The sequence below is a fragment of the Thermobia domestica genome, chromosome 9 (assembly GCF_964235325.1).
Source record: "Thermobia domestica chromosome 9, izTheDome1.hap1.1, whole genome shotgun sequence".
NCBI classification, from domain to species: Eukaryota; Metazoa; Arthropoda; class Insecta; order Zygentoma; family Lepismatidae; genus Thermobia; species Thermobia domestica.
In genome coordinates this window covers 432,067-445,951 of record NC_137462.1, presented here as the reverse complement: position 1 = coordinate 445,951, position 13,885 = coordinate 432,067, and the positions used below count along the sequence as shown (strand labels likewise).

The window sequence follows — 13,885 nt, the reverse complement described above, 5'->3', positions numbered from 1 at the left end:
CACCCCCAAACTATTCAGAAAGGTTTGAAAAAAAAAAAAAGTATTTTCTAGCTTCCTGATGTTAATGGTATCCTGAAGGATTTTAGAGAGACTCTACCTATAACGGGACATTCTCATCATAATATGAAAAAAACTTCCAAATAATAGAAATAATAATAAATTCTGAACTGAAATTCATTGAAATAATGCAGACGCAACCTACAACTGTTGTTGAAAACAGAGAAAGAGAATAAAAGCATTTCGATTGTTGATAAACGGAACAATCTGAATGAAAAAAGTCCAGGGAGTGACTGAAGGGCGGCAGGTGGCTCTCTGCACATCTGCCTTACACCTGTACTACAAAGGTCGTCATTTTATTCCTAGAGTGCGTGTAGGAATTTCAGATCAACTCAAAGATAATGGTACGAAAATAAATGTTTTTGTTTATATTTCTGTCCAAATAATTTAGACGTTTCCCTTGAATAAATTCTGCGGAAGTGCATATATTCACAATAGTTATACTTTTGCACTTCCATTAAACCAACATATGACATGTTATTAAAATGATTAAACTAATATGTGTTTATTTTAAACAATTTCCCACGTATGCTACTGGTGTTGGTTGGAAGTTTAAGCTTCATGGATTGTACGAGACGTGGATACAAACCACATGGGTCGCAGCAGGAAATAAGCCCAGGTCCTCCGCACCGATAGTGTGGGTCCTGACGGAAATCCATACTTATTTAAAACCAACCGTATTTTATTCAACTAAATCCGTTTTCCAGTTTTGTCATTCGCTAAACCTAACTGTTTGCCTCACTGCTAAATGAAATCAGCTAATAGTTCTGCTTCGTTCTTCATACCAAGCTGTCACGCATTTCCTTCTGTAGATATTTTTGAGTAGATAGCGATTTCATTTAACAAATGACTGGCATCCAATGGGTTTAGTTGCCACTGCGGCCCTGAGACGAAAAAATTATGCATGAGTCTATTTTGGAGTTGTGCCTCGCCTAGTTCAGCAACAAAATTATTTTAAAAGATGCATCTCAAGACCTAAACTCTGGGATCCGCCCATGTGATGTGGTAGTTTGTTTTGTTTTATGGAAAAATGGTCAGAAATATTGCCATTATTAAAATTTGCTTATGTCTGTCTCACTGGTCTACTGGCTAACTCACAACGCGTTTTAATTGTGGATTTAATTTCTGCTCGGAGAGCATTGAACACATTACGATGATTTGAACTTCAGTCTCAAGCCTTAGTTCTGAACAGGACGTCAAGACTTGCTGCTTGTCTCTGTTTCTAGAGTCCATGATTTTCGTGTTATCAGAGGACTCTCTCCCATAGCCACGATTTTCCTGGGCTTAATCGAGGAACTTCCTCTCTATAGATTACCGTCTCATATTTTAGAATCAGGTGAATAACTTATAATTTTTCTTTCTAATTTGAGTTTAATTTCAATTTTATATGTGTATTTACACAGTGAAGAATACCTGAATATTATTGGTAATATAAAATTATTGATATTTATGTAATATGCTTACATGATATGAGATTCAAGATAATACATATTGTAGGCATAAACTATATCAGGTATGTTTAAGATAGTTAAATATACAGCAAGCTTGCTACATTTATCGAAAAAAAAATGAAAGACGAACGAATATTTTCCAGGGTAAGGAACGAACATAAGAATGACCTACTTGGCACGAATTTCTTGGCCGCAGCTTGAAGTTATAGATACCTTATATTTAGAATGCGAAGATTGAAACACGTTTTTGGGAATTTCTGTACGTCTACATTGAAAACGTACTAACCACTTGTAAAAGTTGTAAAGAAGAACTAAACATACTGGTTCAATCACGAAAGAATCATATTAATGCAAAAGGTTTTTCAATTAAACATGCCTTTAAAGAAACCAAAAAGCACATTTGTTCTTTCTTTTTTTTTTTCTTTTAAAGTTAGAATCAGAAATATTTACATTAAACTTAATTTATTTTAACCTGCTTGTAGCTGTAGGTTCGATTAGAATTTCTATTTCAGACTCTTGTTAGAATTTGTATGTAAGAAGGCCACGGGATTTCTTTGAATAAACTCCGCGACGGATTTCAACTTCAGTCACGAAACATACTGATTTTGTTTTAAAATCAAGTAAGATACGAGGACTGTCCTCGAAACTTAACCTTACTTCACAAGAATTTGAAAGACAAAAAGTTTTACTTTGATACAAAGAAAAGATCCTTATTTTGCTATGCTGGTGTCATAGTGAATCTCCAAACTCATTTTACAGATGTTAAACATCAGTTCGAAGAGAAGAAAAGAAAGGAAAGAAAAATGCGAAAAATTGTTATAGTTTCTTATTAGATTTAAAAATGTAGTAAAGTGAAAAATAGTAAAGAGGATCAACTCAATTTCTTGAGCAAACCATACCTCTACTGTACTAAAGGAAGAATTGAATGGTTTCAGCGAGGTTGCATTGCTTGGCCTCAAGTTTAACATCCCTTTGAGCAATGAGGTTATATGAGAGCTAGTGTTGCCCACGACACGAGAGGATACAAGAAATATAATTTGTAAATTTATCTACGAAATGTAAACCCTGACTTTTTCTTAATTTCACCTAAAAGTTATCAGAGTGCTTCCATTCGAGGGAGGATCTATGAAGGATGTGATATATAACAACATTTAAATCATATTTATTATTGGAATATATTGTGTAAGGACTTCCATATTTTAAAACGTTCACAAATGCTCTTTGTTCTGTTCATACAATAACTTTATCAATTTCCGGTTATAGATTTTACACTATGAATCATGCAATATTAAAATTATATGAGATCTAAGACTTCGTAAACTAGTGCTGCCAATGAGACACGAAAAATTTGTCGCCTCTTCTTATTTTTTTTTTTTTTTTTAAAGAAAGTACCTCTTGTCTTGTGGGAAATACTAATGAGAACATTCACTACAAAATACTAATATAAAACATTAGTCTTCAGGAGAACATTTCTATTGGTGGACCAAAGAAATGTTGAATAGAAAGAAGTGGAATATGAAGAAAGAAGGATAACAGAAAAGAAAATAAGAAATAATTTCCAGAGGACAAAGAAAATTAAAATTAAAGATGAAAGAAAAATAAAAACTTAGATCCATAATCAAATTCTTTTCAATCATTGTTTGAAGAAGAAAGTGCACAAGAGCACAACAATTACAATAAATCCCGAAGAAGTTCTAAGATTACACTGTAAAAAAAATTCTGTAAATAAATTGCCAAATATCAATGTAAAATGTTTTACCCTTCAGTTTGTAAATTGATATACATTTCCTTAGATTAAATTACAAAATTTGCTGGGTTTTTTATAAATTTACAATAAATTAATATGAAAATATATTTTTATTGATAAAAATGTAATTTTACTTTATTGGTACACAGAGAAAAATCCGTTCTCCGGACAGCGGTATATTGTACAAAAATACGGTATCCTCTTGCTTACTATAGAAATCAGTACGGAGCATACGTTATCCGTATACTACATAATCACTGCTCTTTGATGTTACATCAAGCCGTTGCAGGATGTCTGACATCCAACAGTTTTCCGTATATCGCATGTATATACTTATGTTACCTTCGTCAGCTATATGTTATATACGTCCATTTGTATGTGAGATCCTGACCGCCTACATTGTTTCATACGGAAAGTACGTATAGATAGAACACTTATACAGAAAGTATTATAAAACTTGTGTTTTTAGTTATACGTCTGCTGTACGTTAAGTCCAAAAACTACAGGAATTACGCATGTAGCCTATCTTTTTAAGTACGCCACCTACAATTTTTTTACAGTGTATAAACTGACTTACATAGAGGCTTGTCAAACAGATTGCGACATTTCTTTTCTGTAAATTTACCTATGAAATTTTTTTTTACAGTGTAACACTGGAATGGTAGAACGAGAAAGAGACAAAGCAGCTGATATTTACGAATTTATTTTTGCTTCTGAAACATAGATTAACAGGACGTTAGAAAACTTGACAGAAAACCCTGACGAAAGTGGGATGGACATTAAAATGAACTTGAGAATAGAACGAAAGGGTAATTGAAACGATCTGAGGGATATCAAACACAGAAATTCGGGGGAAGCCGGAAGGAAATAGAACAAGCATAAAATTTTAAATTCGTACGTAGATTGTGTTTTTTCTAAAACTCTGAATGTGAAATAAAAGGAAGGATAGAAATGGTAGGAAAACATTTAGGTAAAAGGAAATAATATTTTGTGGGTCTTTGAATACAATAGTTTTCAGGAATATTGTGGATAAAGATGTGTTGGAAAAAGTTGGAAAGAGATAATTGAAAAGGAATTGGGTTAGTACATTATTTAGGAAGAAAATATTATACTGAGAGCATTGAAGTAGGTATGGAGTATCAGCAGCGTTGCCTTCAGATATCTCTCTCAAAAGGAGTAATTTGAAAATCCCGTTAATTCAAATCGAACAGCTATAGCCTGTCTCGGAATGAGGGACGGGGAATTTCTTTCAAGCCATCATTACTAAGTGCAAAGAACAACCAAATCAAATGATGGGGGTGAGATATAGTGTTGTTCACGAGGCAATATTTGGCGCTGTCTCGTCTCGGAAAAGTGTCTTGAAAGTGCAGTCTCGACTACAAAAGTCTCTATTGGAAGAATTTTGTCTCGTCTCGTCTCGTGAGGAACACGCATTACATGAAACATGTGAATTGAAGAGACCGACGGGTGTATTTATGATGTGATTTCCTCGTATATTCTGTAATGGAGTTAATCTTATTGCCATCAAAACCATTTGTTTTAATCAAAGGTTTGGGATGCAATTTCTATTTCTTAAATTATTTGATTTGATTAAAGTAAAACTGGTTTCATAAAGATTCCTTTTACACAGGGTGAATGGTGTTCTCTGTTTCATTTCCGCAAAAGGAAAGATTTCATATTTCCCAAAATAATCTCTACTCAATTCTGATATTTTTTTTTCTGTTTTATACAAAGATATTGCAATAGAGCATGTGATATTTAAGAACCAACATTTTGTAACACATATTAGGAAATATTTACATTTCGTAGTTTAGTAAATTTTCTTTTTGTACCGGTCTCCCAAATATTCTGAAATATTTTCTCTGCGATTACTGTGAAATAACTTTCGAAGCACCTTGTACAATACTTGAATACGAATACTTGTGTCTGATTGCAAAGAAAGGAAACGAAATAAAAATTCCAGAACGGGACGCAACAGCTTGGTGTTTCCTGTCTTTGTGTGAGCACCTGTTCCCCTCCCCTGCTCTCCCCTCAGGGCGTGGGGAACGAATGGGTTAACTACTTCCGATGTGAAGGTTTACTTTGCTAAAGAGATCAAAGGTCACCAGCACTGGATATAAAGGCTTAAGCTATCATTTTTTTAAAAAATAGCAATTACCAATGGCGTTCTTTTCTGTCAAAAACACAGCAACGAGGTTTTTAATGTACATAACATAATTTTTTTAAAAAAATAAATACATTTATTTGTTCATTTACCGATCAAATTTTCAGATATAGCGTTCAAGCCCATCTACTCTGCAATCGTTAACAATGAATAATACTAAAAACATTGGAAAGGGTCATTATCAGAAGTATTTCGCCATTATTCACGGGTGACTTGCCGCAAGTGACGAGAAGCTTCCATGCACAATGCTCCTACGCTAAACCATTTCGTCGAAGGGATTTTCTGTTTTAACAGCATCCATCAAGTGGAGCCTTTTTCGCTCCCTCCACCCTTCTCCTGCCACCATAGCCTTTTGCACGTCCCACATGATACAGTCGTCTGAGTCAATATCTTAACCAATTTCTCCTTTTTCGAATTACATCTAAAATTGTTGTTTCCCCCCTTCTCGATTCTTCTGTACATCTACACCTCGAAGGCCTCCATTTTTACGTAACGTACATGTTTCTGCCTCATATAGTACAATATCCTATGAATGTTTTTCAGAACTCTTTTATCCCAGGACCCACAAAATAGACTTTTCTTCCTCTTAAATGATCCTTGCTTTCATTTCACATTCGCTCATGTCTTCACTAGTAATACTACTCAGGCACCCAAAAGTAGTCACCCGTTCTAGTTTCTATTCTTCTACTTCTTGACAGCGACCGCTTCGTTTCAGTCACCATGCCTTTCTGACCTTTATTTTCACCCCACATTCTTTACAGTCTTCCCTCAAGTTACAAGATTCCGTACCAACGCCGTATTATCTGCAAACTGTATACTGCTAATCATTCTATCTCCTACAGAAACAGTCTTCGTTATGCAGACACCATCTTTACTGTCTCTTCTAAGAAACATTTTAAGCAACGTTTGCGAAGGACCCCCCTCTATCATTTCTTGTCCCATTCTAACGCTTAATTAGTGGCTAAGTTGATTATGAGTCTCCACTCTTTCCATTGCAACCCAACCTTCTTTATAAATCCCATCAACGATTCCCAATTCACCCGGTCGAAAGTGTACAATGGAAGGAAATCGGTCAGAGCAGGGCGCAATATTTCCGGTCGCCAGGTCGCCATTGGTGACTAGAAATTTAAAGCTAGCGACCAGTGTTCAGTAGGAATGGTTTCTGCCTAAACTCACACGGTTGCGCACTTTATGTTTCGCACGAAAATGATTGTCACTGAGTGGGAGAAAACACAGTGTGTGAAGTCTTCACAACGGACATGGAAAGCAAAGTATTCACAACGTTGTAAATCGCCCCTCCTTTCCCACCCTCAGTTGAAATGGTCACATTTTGTGCAGCTTTACCTGTGAGTACTGCTTCATGTGAGAGAGGCTTCCGCAGTCTCAATAGAGTTAAGACTACCTACAGGAGGACCCTTCACTTAAGGACTTTGATCCGAAAACTGCAATGGACAACTAGTACTTCAGTGCACTTGTGTAAGTGCGTTTGCACACGGCAACGATAATATCGGTGGAACCACCGATAATGTCGGCGGTGAAATCGACTTCAATGTATTCAAATCGTAGCTTGCACACGCCACCGATATTATCGGCCGATCCTCCGACACGCAGATACTGTCGGCCAAGCCCCCGATACTGTCGGCGGTATCGCCGACACCGATTTTGTCGGTGGCAATGTTTTCTTATGATTGGATGCACATGTGGCCGATAATGTCGGCCGGCCAGCGGGTTAGATGAAGAGAGTGAGTGACAAGACGCTGTGTATTTTTGTTTCGTTTCTTGTCCTTGGAATTTTGTTGTTTCCATTTTTTTCTATTACAATTGTATAATATTATTACTTTTATTATTATCTTGTCCTATAAACAACTTCGGAACAGCTTATTATTTTTTACAGTCTCTGTTTAGGAGTAGCTAATTCCCTTTATTAAATAAATATAAAATGTGAGAAGTCTGAAGAGTACTGGTTTCCCTCTAAATAGCTATTACCAAATAGAATATAGGAAATTTAGATAACCAATTTCTTGATTATTTTCCACTCCTTTTTTATTTTTGTTCTTTCTTTCTCTCTCTCTCTCTCTCTCTCTCACACACACACACACTCTTTGATGGTATATTTTTTAATCTATCAATGCTTTTAAATTTTCATACATTCTGGAAATTAATTTAAGCGTAATTTTCAAAGTTTGATACACTGTAAACATAAGCATATGGAAAAAATCCTGATTATTATTACTTTCTTTTATTTTAATCAGAATTGTGTGCAGATCACTTTTCCCGGTTCCACTCAATAAGCAATGATTGAATAGAATATTTGTTGACAAGTCAAAGTAGAATTATTATTATTTTGAAACGAGACCAGCACAATCAAACACTCTTTCCAAAGCTCCAAGGACAAGTTACTCATTTGGCATTTTCTTGATTGTGATCTCAACAATAGGGATGTGACTTCATGCTTCACTTGTTGCAGATTTTTTCTCTCATTTCCAAAACTATCCCAAATCCCCCTTTTTAAAAATAATTTGTGGAATGGCAATTGAAAACAAAGACCAAAGCTATGTATCCAAGTTTTCCCTCTCCCCTTTGCACCGGGATCGACCCCCTGATAGAGTTCTGCAGTTAAGCTACAGTGACTGAATGAAAAGCTTGTGTATTATTGCATTCGTATCTTTCTAGTTTTGCTTAGATTTTTAGAGATGGCAGGAATTTTTCCATTCGATATTTTAACCCTTATTGAACTTGTGGAATGTAGACCTTGCATATGGGATAAGATAATTAACTCTTTCAAGGACAGAATTGAAAAGCAAAAAGCATGGCTAAAAGTTTATGCAAGCCTTGCCCAGGATTTTGAGTTCATGGACAAAAAGAAACCAAAAACGACAGGTATGTATGCAACAGCGCAAATCTGTCTTCAATATTGGGGGGGGGGGGTTAGATCGTTCCCATATTATATATATAGCGATGTTCAAACTATTTCTGTAGTCGAGAAACAATGCTGTGGAGAATCAGGGGAGCAGAGTTGTTTTCAATATTGGGAGGCGGGCAGATTTGAGGCTTATTCTGAGTGGACATTAATTTCATCTCACTTTCCTTTCTGGCGATCGGACACAATAAAATTTCTCTCCCAAAAAACGCATTTCAAATCGGATTATTGGGGGGCGGGGACAATCTCCCAAGTTCCAAGATTGGAGGGGACATTTCCCGTTCATCCCCCGGGGTTTGTTCTAGTGTATGTATGGAGCAATGTAAAACAGAATTACTAATTCGAATCTTATCATTTAATCTACTATGACATTAATGTTAATTGCATGGAAAACAAAATAATATACATACAATATGCAACAGTGTTCCAACAAAAATTAAAACTAATATAGTTTGCAATGTACAGCAGCATCAATTCTCATCGAAACGAAAATAATATGTTTACAACATCTATTTAAAACGGCACTGTTAAATCTAAACATGTTTAGACATAGGGCTATTTTTTCTAAGTTTTGTACCGTCCTCCACACCTCTTCAGAACAGTTTTTGTAGTCCTTGTTTTAAAAAATAATTTTCCCAATTATTTTTTTTATTTGTTTTCATGGATGGAGAAGATTTTTTTGTGTGTCGCTTACTTCGCTCATCACCGGCAACGATATTGTCGGGGCTTCCATCGATATTATCATTGCCGTGTGCAAACGCACTTAAGGTAAGATATTTTTTAACATGTATATGAGTTGTCGAATTCAAATTGATTATCCTGAATATAATTGTCTGTTTTCAAAATGTTATGCCCTGATGTACTCTCTTTCTTTGTCAAAGCAATGGCCATGTGTGTGTGTGTGGGGGGGGGAGGACTCTCATAGTTTGTACGTGAGAGATATTGGTGACCATCATTTTTGGATTGGCGAGTGCGTCTGACTTTAAAATTTAGGCCCTGGGTTAGAGTATACCTTTTTATAGTTAGAGGTTCGTGTTAGCTATACGTGGAGGTTCTTTTCAACTTGTCTTTTCCTAAAAACTAAACATTGTACTAGGTATAGAGTTTGATATTTTTTTTTCAAGTAAGTATGATTTTCTTTTTCTTTCTTTCTTCTTTTCTTTCTTTTTGTTTATTTTTGTTAGGATGTTCTACTGGCCATTCTTAATGCTCTGGGGGGGGGGGGGCGCGTTGGCTCAGTGGTAGAGCGTTCACCTCTGGTGCTTCGGGTCCCGGGTTCGATCCCAGACCCCGCCAAGTGAACTTTGTGGTGGACAAACCCCGTGTGCATGGGTTTTCTCGGGGTTCTCCCGTTTCCTCCCACTTTCTTCATTCCACCATTTCATTCATTTCTCATAATCACCGTCTCCTTTAGCCTAACCGGCATACCCGTGGGACGTAAAACTCAAAGATTTCATTTCATTTTTTTAATGCTCTGGGTGTACATAATTATACCAATATATATACATATTTTTTAAAGAGCACTAATTAAATTATTCATTTTGTATTGGTATGAACAAAAAAATTATATAAGTTTTTAAACAAATAAAGGAATATTTTTTAATGATACAGTTAACTTATTTTAACCGATGAGCACAGGACCGAACGCTGGTTGGATAACGAAAAAGTTTATTAAAACGAAAATCGCCATTTCGTATTCCCTAAATTGTATAGTAATAGAATATCTATAATGATTAATAAAGCTTCTGGTCAAAATCAAAGTTTCGACCATAGTTGCTCAGTGACAACTTAGTTAAACAAAATCTGTATATTAAATAAAGCACAATAGATTGTCACACATACAAACGATACACTTGTTTACGATACATCTATATTGATTGAAAAGTAGGATTGAGCCTAGAATACCGAATGAAGTACTGCCAAGTGCGCCGATCCCGGGGGGGAGCAAGGGGCCCCTAGCCCCCAAAGCTCATGTGGGCCCCCTTATGTATTTGTAAATTTATAATATTTGGTATAATTTGAATATAATTTCTTTTAAAATCCTCATATATGCTTTCTACATCTGAATGCTCTCCCCCCAAAATTTACAGACAAATCGGCGCCCTTGAGTACAGCACTTTATTTTATAAATACATTTACTAAACGAAGAGAAACGCCTTTGGTCTTAAAACTATAAAAATCTACTTTTAAAAAAATGTCTGATTTGTGGAGTTGTACATTGTTGAGGAGCAACAAGCACAACTGATAACGAACATTACTTATTTCTTGGAAGACGGGCTGTTAAAGAAAAGTCAGTAGAAAGAAAGTCTATTGTAATTCTATATCATTATCATCATCATCATCATAGGTATTCTGCCATCATTGACAGGTCATTTGCTGCAAATGAGAACCTTCCATACCTCACGATTTTCCGCTAACCTCTTCCTCTTCACCTGCAACTTCTTTGTTTTGATATCGTCCATTAATTGCAGTCTCCTTCATCCCCTCCCTGTCTTTCCTGCCACCATACTCTCTAGTACGTCGTTCATGATACAGTTCCCTCTTAGCCAATGTCCCAATTAGTTTCTCTTTCGCTTCTTAATGATATCTAACATTGTTCTTTCCTCCCCCACCAGTTCTAGCACCCTCTTATTCGTTTTCCACTCGACCCAGTAATTCTTTCTATTCTTCTCCACACCCACATTTGGAAAGCCTCCAGTCGTTCTTCATCATTTTTGTGTAATGTCCACGTTTCTGCCCCATACAGTACAATACTCAACACGTAACATTTTATGACTGTTTTTCTCAACTCTTTATTCAAGATCCCACAAAATAGTATTTTCTTCCTCATAAAGGCTTCTTTCGCCATTCCTATTCTTGCTTTTATTTCACTGATGCACTTCATAAGATCACTAATAATACTACCCAGGTACCGAAAGCTAGTCACCTGTTCTATTTTCTCTCCTCCTACTTCTATATTTGACACGGACTGCTTCGTTCCAATCACCATGTCTTTTGTCTTTCTAACATTTATTTTCATCTCATATTCTTCATAGGTAGCCCTTCCAAGTTTTCTAACATGTTATAGATTTTCCCTTGAGATTACCATATCATCTACAAATCGAATACACTTAACCGTTCTATTTCCTACTGAAGTGCTGTCTTCATTTTGTAGCCTCGTTTTCACTACCTCTTCTAGATAGATATTAAAATATTGTTGACGAGAGAACTCTCCAATTGCACTCTCCTCTGTCATTCCCCCCCCTATTCTAATACTTATTTGTTGGTTCATATAGGTATAAGTTTCTTGTAAGTCTTCAATCTCCAATCCAATGTCTTTTAGGACTCCCATCAAAAACTCAAAATTCATGTGGTGAAAATTCATTCTTTTCTAGGTAATAAATACCACCTACATCTCTCTTCCTTTTTCTATAAACCTTTCCCCAATCACCCTTAATAATCCAATTGTATCCCTTGTGCCCTTACCTCTCCTGAACCCGAATTGTTCCTCTTCAACTTTTTCATTTGTTCTTCCATACATTCTTCTGTTCAAAATTCGAAGCAAAATTTTTGCTGCGTGCGAAATGAGGCTAACTGGTAAGAATTTATGTAATATTTACTTATTAAAATGTATAACCTGTTTTTCATATAATATCTACCTCTTTGAAACTCTCAATTATTATATGTAATTCACAATATCCTGAATTTTAATTTTTGTCTCTTTCGAACTAACATTCAATCTAAGAGGACCAGAAGGGAAAACCACAAGGACCACAGATTGAGAAATGCCAGGGATGATTATAATCCCTGTAAATTGTATATTCTTCAAATGAAATAAGAAACAAGAAGTGATGGGCTTACCTGGTGACATTGTAGACCAACCCTACCGGCATGATGCGTTGAGAGTGTGAAGTTTTATTCGAACAGTTCCCCGTCTCGAACAGTTATCTATCTTTCACTTGGTTAAAACACACGTTTTTTTTTTTTTTTTTTTTTTTTTTTTTTTTTTTTTTTTTTTTGCTTTTCTTCGTATTAACACTCACTGTAGCTTTAAAGTGTATCCGGCCCCTCTCTGTGCTTGGCAGCCGCTGTTGTCTCTCTCAACAGCTGAGCGACTCATCCGCTAACATCGTTGCCAACCAATGTCTCCCAAATATTACTGCTCCTCAGACAACTTCCATACGCTCCCTTCCTTCCTTCGTTCTTATTTTCACTTGAAACGAAGAAAGGATTTTTATACTACTATCACCGGCGAAGTAAAGCCCCTCTGCAACCCAAGAACTTTTAAACTAACTTTCTCCGAATTAAATATATACTTGAAAGTTAAACTTCTAATATCGTATGTTTAGAAGCATGTGTATCGTATAAAAAGTCCGAGCTGTGTTTAGGGTCCTACACTTAATTTTTATAATATCAAAGACCTACGTATAGTACCAAAGTAAGTTCCCTGGGATTTACATCCAGGCGGGGTATACATAAAAAGAGCATGGTTGTATCTTTTTGCAACCAGAGGCGTCATTTGGGAAGGGTGGACGGCAAACCCCCTGAGTTTGAGAAACACAAGGTTTTTAGTAAGTCGTATACTAAGATACTAACAAAAAGCATGGAACTCTTATGTCTGGACAATAAACCTTGCCCCCTGGAAAAATCTCAAATGATGCTACTGTCAGCGCTTTCAAGATATAGTCCTTCGTAGATTTATTGCATTTACGAGCAAAATATGAATTTCATGTAAGAAATAAAAGTATAGAGTGTTCAAAAAGTCTCATTACAGAGTATGTAAGTACTTGTTATTGTGAGAAAAATATTGAAATATACTCTTTTGTTCTTGACTATGTGTGTATGTTAAGTTATGCAAATTGTGACAGACTTCAGCGAGAGAAGACTTTAATCTTGTATTCATTAGAGATTTCTACTGCGCAATAAAGACAATAGCGGAGTGTTTCTATGTATTTCTTTGGTAAACTACCTTACGGAGACTTTTCAAACATGATTGGCAAGAACTTAAAACCACATGTTGAAATATTCAAAATTTAATTTTTATTACAAAGTTATAGGAGAAGATGTGGAAGGGTTTTAAAAGTACACATGCACAGTGTTTCTAACCCTTAGTTGAGTTAATCAATGCAGAATGAATACACGAGCTTATGATTTAATTACAAATAAAATTATACAATGGTGGTATGTGCTATATCATGGAATATAACTAATTGAAGATCCTACGACCTCAACAATGAGAGAAACCTAATTTTTCGAATCGAAGAAAATCTTTCCTCCTCTTTCTTTAGAAACCATAAAAAACATTTAGGTGGAAACCTCCTCTTTCCACCTCCCTCCCCCCGAAAAAAAATTAAAAAAATAAAATGGCTACGCTACTTCAACCATAGTATTGTAGCTTTCTGCTATTAGTTGCTTGTCTGGGACATGTTATTCTATTTGTGACCCGTAATCCAACTGTCACCCGGCGACGATGAAATACCATAAACCAAGGGCGCCGATTTCTCTGTGAATTTGGGGGGCACTCAGACACAGAAGGTAGGTCTATATATATGAGGATGTTAAGACAA

General features: G+C 35.9%; 1 protein-coding gene across 3 annotated transcripts in view; it reads right to left on the bottom strand.

The window, feature by feature from the left end:
- Traf4 (TNF receptor associated factor 4) overlaps nt 1–13,885 on the bottom strand; it is a 175,681-nt gene that overhangs the window by 93,181 nt on the left and 68,615 nt on the right. The window contains exon 1 of one of the 3 annotated variants that reach the window (XM_081770421.1): nt 12,180–12,393. The exons of the other annotated variants lie outside the window; for them this stretch is intronic. Within the exon in view, the coding sequence (XP_081626547.1) occupies nt 12,180–12,211 (32 nt within the window). The 5' untranslated portion in view covers nt 12,212–12,393. Of the gene's footprint in view, nt 1–12,179; nt 12,394–13,885 lie in introns of those variants that run through there. 3 annotated transcript variants of the gene reach the window in all.